The 21,903-nt window shown below is 48.2% G+C and overlaps 1 protein-coding gene and 1 long non-coding RNA gene across 9 annotated transcripts; one reads left to right on the top strand and one right to left on the bottom strand.

Annotated features, from left to right (window-relative positions):
- The first annotated feature begins 495 nt into the window (after positions 1 to 495).
- Positions 496 to 4,938, top strand: RAB33B (RAB33B, member RAS oncogene family). The gene has a single exon (XM_042829862.1). The coding sequence runs from the start codon at positions 1,706 to 1,708 to the stop codon at positions 2,195 to 2,197; it is 492 nt and encodes a 163-aa protein (XP_042685796.1). The 5' UTR covers positions 496 to 1,705; the 3' UTR covers positions 2,198 to 4,938.
- Positions 4,939 to 13,758: 8,820 nt separating this feature from the next.
- Positions 13,759 to 20,248, bottom strand: LOC122166203. Of its 8 annotated transcripts, none has more exons than XR_006170722.1 (5): positions 20,074 to 20,248; positions 19,714 to 19,856; positions 18,443 to 18,574; positions 16,106 to 16,230; positions 13,759 to 14,687 (listed from the first exon to the last, which is right to left on the bottom strand). It is a non-coding gene; the product is annotated as an uncharacterized LOC122166203 (long non-coding RNA). The 8 variants fall into 8 exon arrangements; XR_006170721.1 differs by having other exon boundaries at positions 16,106 to 16,233; positions 20,074 to 20,247; XR_006170718.1 differs by lacking the exon at positions 18,443 to 18,574 and adding an exon at positions 14,974 to 15,060 and having other exon boundaries at positions 16,106 to 16,233; positions 20,074 to 20,245.
- Positions 20,249 to 21,903: the final 1,655 nt, after the last annotated feature.

Below are 21,903 nucleotides of genomic sequence, written 5' to 3'. Positions count from 1 at the left end.
AGAGCAGTGACCGAGAAGAAGCGCGATCCGCAGCGCCGAGGTGCTTCGCTTGGGATATCGTGCCCTGTTGCGATGGAAGCTGCCGTGGCTGGCTTTGCTGCCTTTGAAACCCTGCCTGTCGAATACGTCTGGGTTCTGGCTGAGGGAGGCGGCCAACAGGGGAGGATGCTTTTCCGATGCCCGGTTTCCCAGGAGGTTCTGTTTCGGCTGGAAAAGGAATAACCGTCATCATCGTTGCCAGAACCGAAGCTATTAGGAGGATGCTGCATGTCATAGGGTCCCCCTTTTTGTCGTTTGCCTCCTCCCTTCTTCCCATCCCCACCTTTCTTGCTCCCGGCATCTCTGCGGCCCTGCCTGTCGAACCGGGAAAGAGAGCAGCTGAGAGGAATCCCATCGCTGCCGTTCTCATCGTGCCCCGAAGGGCCTGCTGAGTAGAGGGATTTGTCCTCTTGCTTCGAAGGAGAGCGTAAGTCGGTGTCTTCCCATTCCCTCTCCTCCCTTCCCCCAGCCAGCTGAACGGTCGTTTCTGTGCTGCTACGGAACAGAGATCACTTCCCTTGCAGCTGGAAAAACGCTGCGTCACTGGCAGTATTGCAAGCACAGCGCATCTCGCCGAGGGTCTGCCACGCGTTTTCTTCCAATTCCACGAGATGGGTGCATTCGTCCGTAGCCGACGCAGCGGGCTGACGGCCGCGTGTGAAACACTAATGCCCACGTGTGATTTCCCGCCTGTGGAAAGCAGCTGCCGGTCTGTGTTCGCTTTGGTCCATGCGTTGGGAAGGCTAGATGCAGCGATCCCCGAGCGGCACGTCCTCTGACGATAAGCCGGGGTCTCCCAACTGTACGCTGGGTTCTTTTTTTTTCTCTCAAATTTGTTATATTTCAATTTAAAGTTGCAGTTGTTTTGGTTTTTTTTTCCACGAGTCTCCTGCCTATACAGCGTTCCGCAAGGGCATCGAACCAGCATTCTCTCTCGGCTCGGTAGGTGAGGGCATCTTCTTTCAAGCGAAGTGACTGTATGGAATCTAGTGGTTCGGACTGTCTCGGCAGGCGACGGAGATGAAGAAATTGGGCTATCAACAGAGCACAGCACAAAGCAGTATTTGCTCTGCGGAGAGATGAATTGCAGCTGCCGTTTGCCTTCGGTCAGAGGCTAGGATGCCTCGCTTCGGTTTTCTTTGTGATCTCGCTGACTCCTTTAGAAGCACTGCGTGGATCTTTCTTGGCCCGTGGATCGGAAGCTGTAAATAACTGGACCGGAGTACAGAGGCCGAGCTGTTGCTTCGTGCAGTTTATTTAGCTGCAGCTTTTTTGCAGGGTTGCTGGTGTTCCTTTTAGGGACTCTGCCCCTCTGCGCTTTGGGGAAGAACGCCATCGTACTTGGCAGGAAACAATCCTGTCAGCTGAGATTTGTTTTTTCTTAGAAAAGCTTCAGTGGCAGGATTTTCGTATTGCTTTGTGTAAGGGTCTTACAACGCGCCGCTTTCAGTGAACCGTCCGAAATGCGTCTTAGTTACGAAGTCGCCTCGCGATTTCTTCGTAGCTTCAATTGTGAGCAGACTGTTGCGGAAGCAACGATTTCTGAAAAGCCTGTAAGAGCAGTCGTTTTGTTTGGTACAAACCGTGCGGCGTCATCGGTTCCAGAGAGCGATTTGCTGCGATCGCCCGACTTTCTTAGTCGTAGGTAACGCGTGTTATTTCCCGAATGCGAGCCGTAACACATTTTCCTCTCTGTTTACCCTTGTGTTTTCAGATCCAGCTGTGGGATACGGCGGGCCAGGAGCGCTTCAGGAAGAGTATGGTGCAGCACTATTACAGGAACGTCCACGCGGTCGTGTTTGTGTACGATATGACCAACATCGCCAGCTTTCACAGTCTGCCGTCGTGGATAGAGGAATGCAAACAACACCTCCTTGCCAGCGATATACCACGGATTCTTGTTGGCAATAAATGCGACCTGCGAAATGCTATTCAGGTACCCACGGACTTGGCTCAGAAGTTTGCCGATACGCACAGCATGCCGTTATTCGAAACCTCTGCCAAAAACCCCAATGACAATGACCACGTGGAGGCCATATTTATGACGCTGGCTCACAAGCTTAAAAGTCACAAGCCATTAATGCTAAGTCAACCCCCAGATCGCGATCAAATACACATCAAGCCCGAACCGAAACCCGCCGTGACCTGCTGGTGTTAAGTGTCACTCTTTGTTGCTGCCACCTCGTGCCCTGTGCCAACGCTCCCTGGTTACGATCTCGACGTAGATCAAGGGTTTGGTAGCAATTATAGCGAATCCCTTTGGCACTTTACTGTGTCGTTTGTTTTTTTTCTGGTGTAGATGTGCCCCTCTCATTTTCTTGCGCTTCCTTATTCCACTTCCTGAATTACTGAAGTTCCACTATAAATATGCAGGAAAGTAACCTTTCGGACGAAGTGTTAACAAAGCAAGTCTTGTCAAGTTCTGGCTCTCCGAGGTCGGTTTTGTCACTCGTGGCAGAGTAAAAGTAGTAAAACGGAGTGAAGCAAAGTAGTAAGAGGGTTTACTGATGTGTTCGGTTGCTGCCTGCGTTGGGATAACGTAGGAGGAGAAGCGTTTCGGGACAGCCGGGTAGCTCGACGAGCAGATCAGCAGGTGGCGAGGTTTGTGACGTGCAGAGGAGTATCGGATGCCTGCTAGCAAACTGAGAAGCGAGGGCCTGTTCTTCCTCTTTAAGTAAACATTTTAAAAGCAGACTGGACCATCACACTAAGGTAGAGCCGTCGGCGCAAGTGCAAACCGTGGGCTTCGGTGCCCTGTCGTCGTACGGTAAACCGCTTCTCCGTGGCAGCCGCAGGAGAGTCGAGCGAGTCGTCCCTGCCTCTAGGCGATTATTTGGTACGTAGCACTTCATCGGTTCGTCCTCCTTAATTGCGAGACTGATCCGTCCTTAAGGACAGTCCCGTAGCACGGGACGTGGGGGAAGAACCGGGACTAGAACTATCTTCAGCCTCTCTGACCTGACTAAGATGTAAATCTGCAATGAGGATTGGCTTGGTAAGTGTAAGCACTTGCCATTGAAATAAAAATAGGCGTGAATTTATCCGAGGCGTTCTGGGGCTTTCCAAGACGCAGCTTTTAGAGGATGCTCCTGCTGATAAACGCTTTTAAAATGTCTTGGAAAAGACAGCTTTTTGCAAGGCAACGTGCTCACTTGCTTTAGGGACGAGGACGCCTAGGACAGGCCCTTCCTTCGGGTGCCCCTTTCGATGCGCAAAGTCGTGCCTTACGTATTGGAAACTTGGAGGCCGCCGTACTGCGAGGAGCCGTGCTGTTCTGCGCTAGCGCGCACGAAGGCTGCTGCGGGTCGGTTTGCATCCTGATAAAAACACAGTCAGCCATTCACAGCGTAGGGAATAGCGCAATTTCTTTAACTCGATGTGAAGGCAAAAATTAGCTCTTGAATTACAGAGAAAAAAGTGCCACGTAGATCGCGTGTTACGAATGTCGGTTTCAATACGCCTGTGTCCCGGCCGTAAGCCGTGCCTGCCTGGCAGTGCGAGTCAGTAATTCCTCTTCTAGAACCGTCTTCTTCCACGTTCCCCTCGTTGCCACCATTTGCTCTGTTCTTTGAAGGTCACAGTTCGTGACAAAGGTGGTGCTGTGGTGCTTGGTTGCTGATGGTTACATCAAGGGAAATGTAATCCTTAGATTTCAGTGTACGACTCCGTATGCCACGGTCAGACAATATTTTCCCACTTGTTTTTTTTTGGAAGCAATGTAATGTCAAATGGAGGTGTTTGATTTGCAGTGTGAAACGCGTCGTGTGGGCTGGAAATAGGAAGGCCGGGTCAGAAGCTGCCAGCCCGGTGACGGCTAGAAACAAAGTACTGAAACAAAGTAGCTCGTACGTTGTGAGCTATGGAAATTGTGTCACTGAAGTGCAAGTTGCTCCCATAAAAGGGAAAATGTGTCCACTCTTTTCTAGATTTAGGAAAGCGTTCCATTTGGCCTGTTACGCTTAGGGTGTTTAAAAAGTGTGTATGCAGATAATATTATTCCTGTCCAAATGAAGCTGCTACGGTTCTGACTGCGATGTTGTTAATGCAACGTGTGTTCAGGGGAACTTCAGTGTTTGCTCTGATCCTTAGGGGACCGGGCTTACGGTGCTCTTTCAGCAGCGATCAGCTTGTTGAAAGTAGCGTCCTTAATGGTTTGAGGTTTTTTTTTGTTTTTTTTTTTTTTAACAAGGAGCAACCTGAAATTTATACGTGTAGCACTCTAAACGAACCATTTATTTTTCACTCACGTCCTGAACGCTTTTTCTCCAAAGGATCCGTCTTAACTGGAATGTTAGTATCTGAACTTGTGTGTTAGTAAGCGCGCCAGCAAACACTCTTTTGTTGTCGTTGTCTTTTGTGTTTGAATTGATGTGAGCGAAGCAGATCGCACAGAATGAAGCGTTCCGAAGTCAGGCTGGGGTCTGAGGTGAGGCAGCCATGTAGATACAGCGCCGATGTGAAAGGGGACGTCGGACATCTGCAGATCTGTTGCGCTCTGAGGCGTTCGCAACCTGTACATCAGGGTTCTCACGCCGTTCAGACGGCGTGGAAACAAACGATGCTTTCAGTATGTAATCTTGTCTTGAGCACACTGCATGTTTTAATGGCTCTGCCTTGAAGATAATGTGAGCATTCGGGCTTCGGTGCGCTTCCTGGCTGTCAGTCGTAGCGTTCTGCCCACGGAATCGATGTGAACAGCGCCGAACGCTTTGTATGCGTGTTTTCACCTTACCCGACTGTAACGTTGCATTGTTTTGTATGTGTTGGGGAAGGGTAAGACACACTGCCAGACACTTAACAACTGGCTTTGCCGCAGACTATTTGCACTTGTTTTCCGTAAAACGGTGATAACATTTCTCTTATTAAAATCCATAATAAACTGTCATAAAGGGAGGAAAATGAGTCTGTGTTTTTTTTTCAGACAACACGTCCCGGTATATGCCTTGCCCTCGGCGCTGTGCGATTTCTGCAAGCACCTAAAGAAGCCCCCTGACCATTCGTAGCACGTTCAGGTCGTGCGGGAGGTTTCCCGGAGAATGGCGGGCAATGAACGTTTCAAGCTGGCAGCTACAAGGGCAGCTACAAGGCCTTCCACGTACGTCGGTGTCCTCGGGGCGTCTCTGTCACACATTCGCAGTCCTACCTCACGTGCAGAAAGGAGAGCCCTTACCCTGCCACACGGCTGGGGCTCAGCAGATAGTCTCGCTGGCTGTTTGAAAAAAGAAGTCCCGGAGTCTCTTTTCTTCATCATGCTCTCACAAAAGGAATGCTGTTTGCAGCTTGAAGGGGGGATTCATAGAAAGGGTTGGTTTTTTGTTGTTTTTTCTGTCAGTTTGCTCTGCGAGTGCAAATGAAAGCATTCATACAGCTGAACAGAGTCTTCGGCGAGGCCTATAAAGCCACATTGATAGGGAAAGAATTGCTGCTGGCTTTGCCGTGCAGCCACCCGGCCGCAAAGTTGGAATCGGAGAGGCTGACGTGCGCCCAGGCCGTGCTGGAGGCGGCTGCTCGTAGCGCAGCAGGGTGTTGACACGGCCCAGAGGAGGGCCTGTGAGAGCTGCAGAAAGGAAAAGGGAAAAGGGAAAAGGGAAAAGGGAAAAGGGGGGGGGGGGCTGAAGGGGATAAACATTTACCATCCTTGTCTTCCTCTGGAGTTCATTCATTTCCCTAACAGAATCTGCTCCGTGTATTTTATCCTTGTTTATTCTTAGTGGAATTGTGATTTGAAAATACATTCCTGAAGATGTGTATGATTTCTGACATTTCTTTCAAGCCTTCAGCATTTGAATGAGCATCTTCCAGCTTGAGGAACTGCATTTTGCCTGCTTAAATTCCCCACACGATTTCAATTAGATAAATTCTTCTGCTGCTTTTTCTGTACTAAAATCATTCTGCAGCCTTGCTGCCGCTAAGTGGGGATCTTTCCGTAGAGGTGCTGGCCATGATCCCTGCACGCCAGACACGATATCCGAAACGAGCCGTGTTTGCTGCTGGATTAAAATCGTTTAGGAGAAGTTTTATGCTGGCTTAGAATTATTTTCGGCCGCCCGCAAGTGCTCCCCATTTAAAGGCACCTCCTTCACGGAGCATTTCTGGAACCCCTGCACAGAAAGCAGACCTTGCACACTCAAAGCATTTCCGGGGACTCCTCGAGGAGACCGTCCTTAAATCGGAGGCACATTGCCATATGGGAGTCACCCCACGGACAGAACCGAGGGCAGGGTTTGGAAGATAGTTCTCAGGTACATAAAAGCTCCGGAGCTAAGGGCAGCGGCAGGCACGTGGCAGAGGACCATTTCCCCTGTGCTTTCGGAAATGCTGCCAGGGCCTTTGAAGGGAAACAAACCTATTTTTCGACTGGAACGGGTTGCCCTGCGAGGCCGTGGGAGCCCCCAAGCAGGAAGCCTTCAAGGCCAGGCCGGAGGGGGCTGTGAGCAACCCGGTCCAGTGGGAGGTGTTCTCGCCTGCAGCAGGGGGTTGGAAGGAGATGCTCTTAAAGGTCCGACCCACAGCGTTCTGTGGTTCTATGATCCTATGATTCCATTTCCTGAACAAGGCAGTCACGCTGTCAGTCCAGCCGTGCCGGAAACCGTGCTCGCAGTTGTTCACCGCTGCGTTCCCTGTAGCTCTCGAATGCGGCATCGTCTGTGCGACGTATCGCATTCGGTTGTTTTGTTGAGGGAGTCGTGTTCTTTTTGAAAGATCACCCCAACGTTAAAGCAGAAATAGGGTCGATTGCACCTCATTTCCTCATGGCACATGGCGTCAAGTCAGTGCTTGAAATGAGACGCATGCAGTGGCATGGTACAGCGTGCGAAATCGAATGCTTGCCTTAGACAGACGTGTCGGGCGTACTGTCTTCGCAGTAGAATTTGTTTGTCAGGGAATATCTGTGCGTACACGCGCACACGTAGATACTTGCATCCCACCGGTTCTGCCTTGTCATGAGATCTGGGAAAAGGTACAGGCAAGGATCTGACTCTACACTGATTTCCTGCAGCTGCGCCTCCGGTTGCGATAATGAATCTTTCCTTGCAGTTCGTCCCCTCGATTGAGCAGTCACGCTCTTCCTTCCCTCCAGCTTCCCGCTAGCCTCGCTCCCAAACATTAGGCTGTGGCTTATTTTGTGACACACAACTTACCGTATGGCAAATAGCTATCATCAGGCCTATGCGCTTCCTTGCGTTTGGGGTTTTTTTGCACTCACATTCAATAATAAAGTGTAAGAAATATTTGTGGTCTCCGAAACAGTCATTGTTGAGGTAGCTGGAATGTAACGTGACATTTCAGTGCGTCCTCCCGGTCCTTTCCTTCTAGGCATCGACTGACTCATCTCCTCTGAGTTCGTTCTTATAGCACGATGGAGTCCTCAGGTGTCAATGGAAAGGTTCTAAACCGAAAACTACAAAAAGCACCTTCAGCTCCTTTAAATGATAGGGTTTCTGGCCGGCAGTTCTGCAGTACCGAACAGTTACGTGCACGTTTTGCAGTTTGCTTACAGTGAACACGCAGCGAGGAGAATTTGTTTTTACTCTGAAGGCTCACATTCGGTGCTTGCCAGCACAGCGCACAAAAACACAGCGAAATATTCAAAGTCGGTCATATCCATTTTACACCCGACAAACTGAACAAAGGCTAGCTAATTGCCATTTAATTGTAGCATCTGTGTAAGCGTTCATTGTCACCGTGGTCCCAGACTAGTCAGGTTTGTACTTTGTTTCATAAGTGCATATAAAAGTACATATATATATTAAAAAAAAAAAACAAAAAAAACAGCTAAGAAAGCCTTTTGTTAGGCTATGCAGGCTTCTGCCATCTATTCAGACCGGACGGCTCAGTCCGCACGCGAACCTGGAGCGAGATCGGGGTTTGCTGTGTTACGGAGGCTTATTGTCAGGGAGGGAGCTGCGTGACAGAGCCGCGTGGGGCAGCGTCCCCCGTGCAGTCCGAAGGTTATTGTTTGTTACCACAAACGGTCACTCGCTATGTTCACACTGGCCTGTGCAGCAGCTGCTTCATCTTGTTCGTAATGAAAGGGAGAAATGGCCCGTGAATCGGATGAACCGCTTGCCTGAGGAGGAACTCACCGACTGTCCTCTTCAAGAGCTGAGAGAGCAGAAGCGAGCGAAGGGCTCGGCAGAACAGTCGCATTATTTTTCTGCCCATGTTCAGTCTGAACCCGATCGGGTCGGTGATCGGCGTCACCGGCCACGTTTTTTAGCGGGATCCAAAAGGACAGGCGCAGCACCACCCTTTCCACACGCCCCACTTGTTGTTTTACAGACACTTTGTGGCCTGCTGGCAGCACGCACCGGCCCCAAGCCCATTTAAGTAGCTCTGCAAAGGTTTTCCTGCCCGATCCACAAGTGTCGTTAGCAGCTTTATTCTCTGCAGTGCCACCGACGCAGGCAAAGACAAGTGGGGATGGCCGCAGTGTCTCCGCTGTCCGCTGCTGCCAAGAGGCTGCCTCGGGAGCACGGGCAGTCTCTTAGAAACCGGAGCTGCGCTCCGGATGCTCTGATTCACGAGGGAGCGGGCTGGCCCGTCCTACAGAGGCACGGGCAATAAGGGAGGTGCACCTCAAAAGCACGTCGGCTAGCGCCAAGGGTTGTCATTGCAGTGCCCGGATGACAGCTCGTACAGAATTTAAGTATGATAACTGTCATAACAGCACAAACCACTGTGATAAGACTAGGTGGTTTTTCCTGATTTGCCGTGGCATCCCCGAGGGTAAGCAGGCACTTCAGTTCTCAGCTTTGCACTTTATTTGAATGCTATCCACCTCAAAATCGAGCCTGCAGCGTTCAGAATAGAATCCTGACAGCACGCACCTCGAGCTGTGCGCATTGCAATGAGAAATGGATTTGCCAGTGCGATTTGTCGTCTGTGTGCGTGTCTGTGATAAAGCGCCTTCACTTGAGAAGACGTCGGAGCACCGGAAGACAGTCAGAGAGACGGCGAGTGTTGTACCAAAGCAGATCACAAGGAACACTAATACGCTTGGTGTGTTACGCATGTATTTTTTGTGAATGGCAGTTAGAGATTTCACACAAAATCCAATAAGCTCTAATTGCGCACAGGAGCGCCCTATAGCTTTCGCCTCCCCCCAGGCCGCGGCTCCAGCGTTCATCCGCAGCCTCGCACCATTCATCCTAAGTGTGCTGGCACCCCGTTCACAGCGCAGGGACACCCACGGTCACCTGGCGCACGGGGACGATCACTGAGCCGGCCCTAAGGGTTCCACGATCTCTGTCAGCACCCTGTCAGCCCTAACGAGGCCCGCCTGTGCTGACAACGCAACGACTCGCAGGTGCAGCGGGGGCCCGGCTGCCCAGGCACAGGTGCGCCTGGTTAGAAGCCCTGGGCAGGGCCCTCCCACAGCCCTTTAAAAACCCTTTCGGAGGCTGCTGGGAGCCACACAGGATTTCCTGCTGCTCCTTGTTGTGGTGGGTGAGTGCTGGGCTCTCTTGCTGCTTGCAGCGGAGGACTTTTGCGAGATTCCTGCTGGGCTTTCCTTGCTTTGTGGGTAAGTGGGGTACTGTTTTCTGGTTCTTATTTTGGTTTTGTTTTTTTTCTTTTCAGGAGTTTGCACTGGATTGCTGCTGGATTTCTTGAGATGAAGCACATTCCTGCTCCATGTGAGAGCTACAAGCCCTTCCGTTTGCACCGACGGGAGTGTGAACAGCGTGAAGCATGGCGTAGCTGTGGGTGAGAAGCATGGTGAGAGGTTGCTTCAGTGTTGTTTTCTTTTTCAGCTGCCGGTTCTTCACTCTAAGCTTTTGGTTTTTGTGTTCTTTTGCAGGGCGAGGGCTGCAGCGGAGCCCCTTGCAGCGAGGATCAGCGCAAACCTGCAAGCAGCTACGGCAGTAGTAAGGCCGTGGGCGTTGAGAGCAGGGGGCTCAGGGATGCGCTCTCCATCCCTTAGCGGAGGGTCTGCCGCTGGGGATTGGAAAGCACAGGGGGCTCCCAGGGCTCCCTGTCTGCCCTGAGGAGGCTGCTGGGCTTTTACCCTGCTTTATGGCGCTGTTGCAGGGATGATGGTGAGTTGCCTTTGATTCTCAGGTTCAGTGTTGAGTTGCTGTTCAGCTCCCAGCTCTTTACTTGGGGGTATTGGAGTAGGGTTGTTTTTCCGCTCCCTGAGGCCTAGTGTAGCTCTGTATTAGGACTGTGAAAGCGATCTGGGTAATGGATCACCTGTTGTACGAGGGTGGGCTGTGGGAGTTGAGGCTGTTCCTCCCGGAGAAGGCTTCAGGAAGTTAAGAGAGCAGCTTTTAAGGGAGAGAAGGGAGGGCTTGTAAGAAAGGAGGGCAGTGTGTTCTGCAGGGTCTGTTTTGGCAGAACAAGTGTATTTCTAACATTTTAGAAGGCCGATAAGGTATCCTGGGCTCCCCTATAAGAGGGGTAGAGACAGGGAGGGGTTTGCTTTACTTTGCTCTTGTGAGGCCCTATTTTCAATTCTGTATGCAGGTCTGCGGTTCCCCGCAGCGGAAGGACGTGGAGCCGGAGGGACTCTGGTATGAAAACGGGGTGAGGGAGCTGGGCTACTTCGGGGGAAGAGAAGGTAGCAAGGAGATCTAATTGCAGTCTTTTAGTATTCAAAGGGGTTTACAATAAGGAGGGGAATCAACTTTTTTTCACTTGAGTAGACAGACATAGGACAAATTGGACAAGGGGGAATAGTTTTGAGCTCAAGGGTTAGTTTGGCCTTCAGGGGAAGCTCTTCAGCGGTGAGGCACAGGAACAGGCTGCAGAATAGCAGGATGACAAACAATGTGGCTTAGTATCAGATGGGTAGGTTGGATCTCCACTCTCCTCGGAGTCCTTTGCAATCTAGGGTATTTTATTATACGGTTTTCTCCTTGCAGGGAGGTCATATCACGAGAAGTACTTTGCTGCAGGGGAGCAGAGAGTCCGGATGGGGCTTTAACTGACCTCGTTCGAATGTAAGTGTGTCTGTGTACACCTGTGTGGGTACATGATTTTTAAGGGTGTCCTAACATAACCAATTCTATTAATCTTCTTACAGGTCCAGGGCCAGAGGGAGGAGTAGTGCGGTGTGAAGCCATAGGAGGCCTTACAGATGGAGGTGAGCTGTGCCTGTGTGCAGACCGCAAGCGCCACCCCTGGCCCGGGCTGGATTTTTTTGTTTGGTTTTGTTTTTTTTCGGAGCCCCTCCCGCTCGCCGCACTGGGGGGTGAGAGAACTGGGCACGGCTTTTGTCCTCCCGCTCATCCTTCCGGTGCCGACGTGAAGCAGTACAGGGGGGCAGTTGGAAGGAGACGAACGCGTGAGAAATTGCTTTGTTTCACTTGATCTTGTTTTTTCTTTCTTTGCCAGGCGAGGACCGCAACGGGGAGGAAGCGCCGTCCTCCCTCGGGAGGGCGCGTTTCCTGCCCCGGCAGCGTGCGGCGGAGGATCCCCGGAGGAAAGGGGCCGTCGCCGGGAGTCGCACGGGGAGCGCTGCTCGTACAGCCCTTCCTTGTGGGAATCGCGGGTCCCGACGTTCCCCGGCGTTTTCCTTTTCAGGTCCCGGTGCGGTCGACGCCGGAAGCTGCAGCGACGAAGCAGGACCGTGCTTAGGACGATGCAGGTTGAAGCGACCGCCGATGGAGCGGGCTGACCCTCCTTCCCGCGGTGAGCGTGCCTGGTGTTGGCGCTTTTTGGGATGTGACAGAACGCGGACCTTTCCCGGGTCTATCGAGCAGCATCGACTTAGTTTGGTTGGTTTCCTTTCAGCTTCTGGCAGCATTAGCGGTACCCGCGATGTGTGTGGGCTGGATTGCGTGCTGCGTCTGTCCTCTCACCAGGAGTCGGGATTGCCAGGTAAGTGCGTACAATTATTTCGTTCTACTGGGTTTGTTTTTCGTGTGTTTGAATTACTGGTTGTGCAGTAAGGCTGATGTTGGTTAGTCAGATCCATCTCCTGGTTGTCTGAGGCAACGGCTTGCCGTCTTTGGAAGCGAGTCTTGGCTGAGGCTGTTATTGTTGTGAACTCCGCTTTAGGGATGAAGTTGGGTGCTTACATGCACAGTGGTGGTTTCTTTTCGGTTTTTAAGCTTTCTTGCCTGTGTGTCTTTGAAGTAGATGGTTATGGCTTTTTTTTTTTTAATTGAGTGAGGTAATGGCTGTGCTTGGTTTGGTAGAAGTGCTATTGACGGTATAAGAATTAGTCACTATGATTTTTGGGGCTTGTGTCCGCTGTTGACTTTAAGTTGAAGAGTTAGAGGTTACTGGGTTTGGCTTCGGGTGATGTGATTTCACGTTGTTTTCCGGGGGCTCTTGGATGTGGTTGGCAGAACCCTTTCGGGAAGTGTTTTGTCTGGCGTTCCTTGGAGTTGTAGTTTAGTTATGTTTGGCATTGGACTAAATGAGTTAACTTGTTATTTTTAGTAGAGTCTCGTTTGAGTTGTTTTGCTGTGTTAGTTTTTTTTTTTTTATGGAGTTACTTGTTGTTGATTAGTTCTGTTTGGTATTGGAGTAAGTGAATTGATTTAGATCATTATAGTAGAGTCTTGTTTGATTTTCTTTCTTACGGAGTTGCTTAATGTTTTGCATTGGTGAATTGTTTTTTTTTTTTTTTTTAGTGGAGTGTCGCTTAAGTTGCTGTGCTTTTTTAATGGATTTCCTTGTTGTAACTTGGTTTTGCACTAAGTGAATAGTGTGTTTTTTTTTTTTTTATGGAGTTTCTTGTAGATGTAATGTTTATTTTTTGGCTCGGTTGTTTTGGACTTTGAATTGTTCTGGTTTTTTTTTTCTTTTTTTAGTGGAGTGTTGTTTAAGTTGTTGTGCTTGTTTTTTAATGGATTTCCTTGTAATTCGGTTGTATTTGGTTTTGCAGTAAGTGAATAGTGTGTTTTTTTTGCGGTGTTGCTTGTAGATTTATTGGTTTTTTTTCTTTGGCTTGGTGAGCTGTTTTCTGTATTTTTTTAGTAGAGAGTTGCTTAAGTTGTTGTGCTTTTGTTATGGATTTCCTTGTAAGTTGGTTATGTTTGTTTTTTTTATGGTGTTACTTGTAGATTTAATGGTTTATTTTTTTTTTTTGGCTTGGTTTTGGTGAATTGTTTTTCTTCTGTAGTAGTCTTCGGTTTTTTTTCTTGTGTTTTTTGAAGCTTGTTTTTATTTGGTATTTCACTAAGTGTATTGATGTGGGCATTTTCTGTCGGTTTTGTTTGGTTTTTTTTGGGGGGGGTGTTTGAATTTTTTTGAATGCTAGTCCGCGAAATTTGCACTATCTCTAAAGAGATATTTTTTTTTTTTTTTTTGGAGGGTGGGTGGGTTCGACTGTCTGTTTTTTGAGAGGCTGGCCGGGCGGGAGCGCCCCCGTGGCGCCAGGGGCTGAGGAGCCCCTCCCGCCCTCCCGGCCCCTTCGGGGCTGAGGAGGCCCCGAAGGGCCCCCTGCCCTCCCCTATCTCCCTCCCGCCCTCCCTGCCCCTATGGGGCCGAGGAGGCCCCGAAGGGCCCCCTGCCCTCCCCTATCTCCCTCCCGTCCTCCCTGGGCCCAAGTAGGCCCTGCTGCCCCCCTGCCCCTTTGGGGCTCCCTTTGGGGGGGGGTACTGAGATGGGCATTCCCCTTAGCTTTGGGTAATGCCCTGGTTCTGGGGGACTCGCTGGGGTGACTGAGTGTATGTAGCTGTGTTCTCGGAGTGGGCCCTGGTAGCATACACTGTGGCCCAGGGGTTGTCGTGGTCGCAGGCTCAAAGAGAGGAGGCAGGACTTGAATAAATTTGGGTCTGGGCTTTAATGAAGAGCAGATAGGTGCCTGGGAAAAATTCTTTGCTGGTGTGGATGGCTGTGAAATCCTCCTGCAGCAGGCAGCTGAGTGTTCTTCCTTGGTTCACGATGAGTATTCTGCAACAATAAGCATCTTCACCCTAAAGTCACTGGGATCAATAGAACATGAGGCTTTTCCCACATGGATTGCTTAGTCAGAGGTGCTTGTTCCTTGCTCTGAGGATTCTGCTGTGGTAATCCATGCTACTTGCTAGAATGAGGAGAGGTGTTAATTTGAGGTGGAGACAGGGGTCAGCTGTTAAACTTAGAGGAGCAATAGCGTTGATGTGGGCTTACCGTCTCAAACAATAGCGTTGATGTGGGCTTACCGTCTCAAACAATAGCGTTGATGCGGGCTTACCGTCTCAAACAAACAGTTGGTCTTTCTAGGTTTGAGCCACAATGTTAGCTACGTTGTGATACCCCACTGGCAGCCAGGCTTTTAGACTAAAGCGCTACCATAAGTTGCTCTGGTACTCGAATCCCAAAATGACATCTTAACTGCAGCTAACTTCTCAGAGGGGCTCCCCAGTTAAGTATGACAGCTGAAGCCTCTGCTACAGCTGCTGGGAATAGCCCTGCTAAGCCGGACTTGGGCTGGAAAAACAAAAATGAATGTCTTGTAAATCCTAGCTGTGTGGGAATGCCACTGGCTGTAGGGACCTTACCTCTTACACAGGGATCCCAGGAGACGAAGAGCTCAGCGTTGGCGGTTCTGACGCTGGAGGTGGCTTGGTGGCAGCTTGCTGTCCTTGGATTCCTGGTGAAGCCGGCTCAGTACGTATGGCGGGGCCTCGAGTAGCGCTTCAGAAGCGGAGGAAGCTGGCTGCTTGGTTGTTCTCTGCTTGTTTTTCTTTTTTGGGGAAATACTCCAAGTCCTGCAAACGCAAAGGAAAAAAAGTAAAACAAATGCTTCTCGGATTGCCTACCTTCTACTAACATATGTGCCAGATGATGTGTACTAAAATGTAAGTGCAAATAGGTGGCATGAATAGCACTGAAGGAAAAAGAAACTAAGACTTGCTGCCGGAACTGCTCTATGTAACTTACTTTCCTGCGGGCTTGCAGGTGAACTTCATTGTATTTGTGGATGGCAGCAAAGAGATGCTGTTATTTATCTTAAAACTTACAGGGAAGAAAAACTGCTGCTGCTAAGCAAAGCACCTTAAATGGATTCCTGTGACTGCGTACCTAGTTTTCCAGACAGCCGTTGGAGAGGCTGCTCACCAGCATAAGACAGGTCCGAAGGAGCTGTTGCGGGTGACAAATAAAAAGGCGCTTATATGTCAAGAGGAGTATGCAAAAGGATTGCCGTTCACCCTTGCGAAATGAACTGACGCTGCTATATTTTGTGCTCCCTTAAACTCAATTAACAGAAAGAAATGAGGTGGCTGCATTGAAAGATGCTTGCTGTTAAATAGCAATTGGTGGGAGCAGCCCAAGTAGTGCTCGTAATGTGTGCGGCAGCAAGAATTCCTAAACCTCAAAGAGAAGATGTAGATGGGAAGCAGCGAATGCGTCCAGTTAGCAAGTGGCTCGATACTTCTGTTCTTTGCGAGGCTGCTGTTGTATTACATTACATAGATTAATAATATTGTAATTCAGTACTTGTTCCCTTCAAAAAACTTCTCGCAGCGTTCTTTTCTGCGATGATATTTGAATGTGGCTTTTGCCAAAGAGCTGTGACATCAGCTGCCAAAATCCTGTAGTACTACTGTGGTCACATCCTGTGACCGGAAGTGGCTTGCAGGAAAACAAAAAAAAAACTTGCCACTTGGACTGCTTAATAATGTTAATCAAGTTTGTTCACCCTGGGTGTTTCATTCTGCTGTCTACTTATTTCCAAATGGATGCCCCACTCTGAAATATTCTGTAGGAAATAAAAGAAGTGAAGTCAAAAGGTGAGATGAACAGCTAGAGAGGAATGCTGCTGTCAAAAAAAAATCTCGTTGAGAACCTGAAATAAAATTGATGTCATAAACTGTTTTTTTAGTGCAGTTGAAATGATTACTTAAACTATAAGAGCCAGATCCATTGATGTCATAAACTGTTTTTTTTTAGTGTAGTTGAAATGATCAATTAAACTATAAGAGCCAGATCCATTGATGTCATAAACTGTTTTTTTCAGTGTAGTTGAAATGATTACTTAAACTATAACAGCCCGTTCCAGTGATGTTATAAACTGTTTCTTTCAATGTAGTTGAACTGATTACTTAAAGAAAGAAAAGCTCACTTGAATGAAGCTCACTAAGGTGCAAACTCTGCTTTATTCTTTAGAAGTAAGATTCTCACTTACCCGTGTTGCCTGGGGAAGAGAACTGGGCTGGGGACGCTGCAATTTCAACCCTGCTTGCTGTTCTAGCGTATCTGATGCAAAGGTGGACTCCTCTGGCACGATGGAGCAGGTGAATTCAGACTTGTCTTCTGGGGTAGAAAAAGAAAAAGTTGTTTATCTTAGGAGTTTCTTCTGTTGTGTGAAGCAAAAGAAGGCCGGTTGGGCTCAGCGTTCTTTGATAGCACGCTTAGCTGAATACCTCCTCTCCCTTATATCCCTTAACCAAAATAAAGCTTATAAAAATAAATAAACTTTATGCTTTTAAAGGAAGCTTTCTACCCTATTTTTTTTTTTTTTCTTTTAAAAGTTTCTTATCTCCTGCAACTGCGTAGAGCTTCCTCCTATGATTGGCTCCCAGATACCTGGAAAGGAGGTGGCAGGTTGCCCTTCCTCGGCACTAAGTTTTATCGCTCCTCTTTTTTGATTATTATGCTGCAAGTGCACGGCTTGAACCTGTCTGGCTTGTGAGGAGTGTTTGTATGCGAGCCTGAGTTAGCCAAGCCCTATCTGCTTGTAGCTGTCTCAATTAACTGTCTCTCTGCAGCCTTTGCTTTTAAGTAAGTCCATTCATAATTTCGGAATAGCGGCGGCGATAGCCAGAAACTAAGTCCACCTTTTGGTGGAGGAAGTGAAATGAGAACTGTTTATTTATGTCCCAACTTAAATTTTACCCTTTTTTAAATGAAGTATGAGACAACTGCCACTACCAGACTAAAGTCTATCTTTGTTTCTTTCAGGAGTTTGATGGAAGGCTGGACAAGGCTCTGAGTGACCCGATCTACCTATAGGTGACCAGGATAGGCACCAGGAAGCTGGACCAGGTGGCCTTCGACGGTCCCCCTCTCTCCCAGTGACTTGAAAACTGCATTAAGTCAGACAGTGCTTCAAGAAAAGGGAATCTTGGAGATATGCTAGCAGAAATTTGATGATGTAATTGAGCAAACTGTTTTTTTTCAATGTAGTTGAAATGATCAATTAAACTATAAGAGCCAGATCCAGTGATGTTATAAACTGTTTCTTTCAATGCAGTCGAAATGATCAATTAAACTATAAGAGCCAGTTCCATTGATGTTATAAACTGTTTTTTTCAATGCAGTTGGAATGATTACTTAAACTATAAGAGCCAGTTCCAGTGACGTTAGTAAGAATGATAAATACTGTTTAGTTCTCTTGTACAGCTGTAAGTATGCTATAGTTTAGATACCTTTCCTGTGTAACATCCAGGAGATATTGCATTTGTTTTATACTTTTCTTGCATGGCTGTATGTTTATCAGAAAATGGAAGAAGACCCTGCTTTGTAACACTTAGCTGATTTTATGCCTTTGTAATAACTTTGCTGACTCAATAAACTATTTTTACAACTGTGGTAATACTCAGCCTTGCTCTGGTGTGTCTTTCTGCCTTTTACTTAGTGAATGTAAGGTATAATAACTTAAAATTAGCTTCCAAGAAGCAGTTGTACTGGGTTTGATAGGTTTTACTTCACAAATGCCCCTTTCCCCAGTGATGCTTCAATATTTCTCCACTCCTGGAATTTTCCATCTTGGATTCCGTATGTGCCACTGTCACGTGTAGCTACCTAACTGCTCTCAGGCTTAAAGGCTTTGTGCTCCAACTCCTTCTCTCCACCTCCTGCTGTGGAGTTTCTCTAGTGTCACATTACCGAAATAACTTCTGTACGATGTGCTTTCAAAATAGACAGCTGGTGTTTTGTCAGAGTTTTCCTCGCACAATGTTATTGAGGAACATTCTCTTTCCCCCTGTGTATTTTAATGATCTGTACTTAATTAGAGACTAATGCCAAATAAAGGACCAGTTTTCCAAAACAAAGCCTCTCCAATTCTGGGCAACAAGGCGTCTTAGACTCTGCATGCCAGCTGATTGTATGGCTAAAGGAAAAAGTTTTCCCTTGACATACCTACACCACGAAACAAGCACCTTCCGTATAATTCACTAGCACGTTTTACAAACTTCTGCAGTAAGCTTTCGGTGTTTTCAAGAGTTGCTTTTGTGTCTGCTCAAACAAAAGCTCGTTTGCCACTATCGGCAGGCATAGCAGTTGCCGTTAGACCCCGCGGGGTGGCTAAAGGCTGCCCGGCTCTTCTCTCACCCAAGAAAAACTAATGGGTCGAGATAGCAGTATTCACACAGATAAAGAGAAGGCGACTACTTCCAACAGTATATGTGAATGCATGCTTCTGTATGTAACGAACGCTAATCCGCTAATCGCTCACGGCACCACCCCAACCATGCACAGCTGAACACCCACAAAGCGACAGCCTCAGGTGAACTCTCACCCCTTCCGAAATCTTGCTGCACGACGTGGAAGCCTAAGACCGGTTTAAGTCGGGTGTCGCCATTCTGTCCCCTCCCAGCCCCTCGGGCGCGTCGCTGAGAAAGGGGCCCTGGCTCTGAACGATACTACCGAGCTGCAAATGTAAACGTCACTGAATAAGCACCACTGTTTTCCTCCTACAACCCAAATGGAGCCTCAAACCGGGAGCTTTAAAAAAAAAAAACAAAAAACATTCAGTCCCAGCTGCAACTAACACCATACCTCTTGATTATTAAAAACTACAAGACATGAGCTCTGCTACCAAGAGACCGTATATGTATGCCCTGTGTTCTTAACTGGCACAAGTTGTTGTACAACAGGACACGTTGAAAGAACTGCTTACAGTTATACGAAAAGACAATTGTTTGCTCTTCTCATTTACATATTCAGAAATTTCCATTAAAAAACCCTCAAGCTAAGACTAAATACATATATATTTTTATATATATATATAATATATTTATTTATATTATATATATTATATATATATTTAATATATTTATATATATAATATATATATTTATATATTTATAGATTTATATATATTTTCTCGCTGAACAAAGACCAAATCTTAGCATATCAGGAAAATCTTCAGTTGGAAGGGACAGCAGGGATTATCGAAGGCCAAAGCCCCGTGCTGAGATCCCACCCCAGAGCGCACCCCGAGATAACGTTACAAATAGTGGGTCAGGGGTTCAATACCGGCACCGCTGAGGGATGGATTGCAGGATTCATTACTGCACTGCGGTCCTGCAGCGCCGCGCCTAAACTCTCCATTCCGAGCTGCCCACCCTCATTTCCGTTTCAGACGTTTCAGACACGATGAGGTATCGTATCTGAAGCAGTTGCAGAACAACGGAAAGCAAGCTGACATTTCTTGCCAAGATAAAACTATTTATGGAAAAATATAACGCAGTTGGCGTCTATGCTCAGGACTTCCACGTATTCAAGGACTAAAGACGTAGAAAAAAAAAAACAATAAACTCTGAGAAAGCACTGGCCGTGCCAGTCATCCTAACATTACTTGGCCTTATTTCTTTATTTCCCCCCCACACACACACGCACACTTTCAAGAAAAAGCAAGAGAGGTTCATTTCTTGCAGTAGGAAAGTAAAATCCAACTCCCACTCCAAATCCAGTTCCACCCGATGGTGACGTTCCCACAGTTTACCTTTCCGCAACGCAGAGGTGTGAGTAACTAAGTAACAAGATAACTATCCAGTTGAACCCTACCCGCGGAGCTCCGAAGCCGCGCTCTTCGCGCCGACAACATTGAAGTCGTTACAGGACAGTTGCGGTGCTCTGCGTTCTGGCGATGGAAATAACCCAAGCGCGTACGTAGAACGCTGGGTTAACGGCAACAAAGTTGCAACAGCCTGGCAAAGAGAGGCCTCGTTAAAGCTCTTGCAAAAGCAAAAGAAAAAGCTCCCTCGCCAGCAGCAAGTAAGTGCTGGAAATTACCGGTTTCAAGGTAACGTGAGGGAAAGAGGAGAGACACAGCAGAGCCGCAAGATCGTGGGCTGCGGTGAGAGAGGGCTCGCTCAAAAGCAACGGCCTGAGCACACGAACAAAGGGGAAAAAACACCTACTTACCTTCAAAAAGTCTTATTAGGCAGAGACCACAAGAGAGAAACACTCTCTCGTCCTCTGCCGGCCCTAAAATGAGGACGGGAAGGGGTGCGCCCTAGCTCCGCCCCTTGCGCTCGCTACAGAACATTGCCTGCACCTGAGCTCCCGTGGGTGGGCCCGGCTTTGCCCCAGGTGCTCAATCACTGCTTCGGGCCCTGACTGGGCCCTTCTGCTTCATTAGCATTCAGAAGGCGTTGCTTCCTAATTATTTCATCGCCCTTGTCAGCTGATCCACGTAATCACAATTACAATGAGATCACTGTAATGTTAATCCAACATCGCGATTACAATGAGAGCCACTAAAAAACAAAACAAAACAAAACAAAAAAAAACAACAATAAAAGGATCAAAATCCATTTCCAACAGAAAACCTGGCTGCAGTTACACAGGAAGAAAATACTTCTGAATCTATACTAAACGTACAGCCATGGAAAGTTACAAATGTAATCGAAAAAAACCGTAATTACACATACACGCAGGAATCCAGAGCGCTGCTCGACTGACAGAATGCCCAGCCGCAAAACACTCCTTTTCACCGCGCTCACCGCCCTTAGCTATGCGCCAACGCCGCAAAAGACAAGGCGTCCCTTTCGGAGCGACCCTCGTACTCGGCGTCACATAGAGACACCTGTTCGTTCAGAATGGGAAGGTCGCAATCCCGCCAGTGCCATTTCATCCAACGTGTGTTCGTCCCATTAACGGATGCTTTCGTTCGTTTCTGCATCTCAGCGACAGCCTCGAGAACTCAGCTCGAAAAAACCTCTGCTCACCCTTTAACAGACCTATACGTATTTTAGCGACCTAATCGAAGCAAAGGAACAACAGAGTATGATTTAGGGAACAGTTAGACAACTAGAGGACCATCCGGAGAGCGGCTACTCCGTCTTTGCACAACCTCCTTTTGAACAATTTTCTCCAATAACACATTCCTTACATTCAATTTCTTTCCAAATTAAATACACTATTATACACGAACTTTGCCGATGACCTAACTGAACATTAGTTTCATGCAGTGAAAAGGGGAAAGGAGAAAAATTAGGAAAGGAAAAAGGGCGAAGGAAAAAAAAACACCGTCTACCACGCCTGCCCCCTCCACCAACTGCTGCGACGCTCGGGTACTCACTGGATTTCAGGGACTAGACGAAAACCGTATCTGACAGGACCCAAAAGCGCAGGGCTCCTCTCGCTCCTCCCGTCTGCTCGTCATAAGCCTCCTTTCCTTACAAAATCTTCACATTAGGTCCTGCTGTAAGACAGCTCCGTAGCTCTGTGAAGCATGCCCGTACGGTTCAGTGCTAAAAGAAGCCACCTGCTTCCCTGTTCGATTGTGAAAGCAGCACGGCAGCTGCCAGTTCTGCACTTCGAAAGCGCGGTTTCTTTCTGGCTTTCAGCGGCAGATGCGTTTACAGCGACACATTGTAACAAGGACGAGCACGGCCTCTCTCACGCTTTATGAGCTCTTTTTCAGAACATTTTGCGCCCTTTGAGATGCCAATGACTTCCCCTCCCCCCCCCCCCCCCCCCAGGCTTCCATGAATAACCCTCAGAGAACTGTCACGCTGACCTATCTGTGCACGCGCAGAATGGAATTGTAAACTGCAAGAGCGTGGAGATCTCTCTGATAACAGCCTGTATTTTTTAAGGGACCTGGGGCTGTTGGTTGATGCTCGGCTGAACAGGAGCCGGCAGTGTGCCCAGGTGGCCAAGAGGGCCAACGGCATCCTGGCCTGCATCAGAAATAGTGCGGCCAGCAGGAGCAGGGAGGTAATCGTCCCCCTCTACTCAGCACTGGTG

This window comes from Centrocercus urophasianus, unplaced genomic scaffold (assembly GCF_019232065.1).
Source record: "Centrocercus urophasianus isolate 14NV4802_14NV808 unplaced genomic scaffold, USGS_Curo_1.0 seq_32, whole genome shotgun sequence".
Classification (NCBI taxonomy): domain Eukaryota; kingdom Metazoa; phylum Chordata; class Aves; order Galliformes; family Phasianidae; genus Centrocercus; species Centrocercus urophasianus.
Note: the sequence above shows the minus strand (reverse complement) of the source record. Positions and strands in the feature narration are given on the sequence as shown.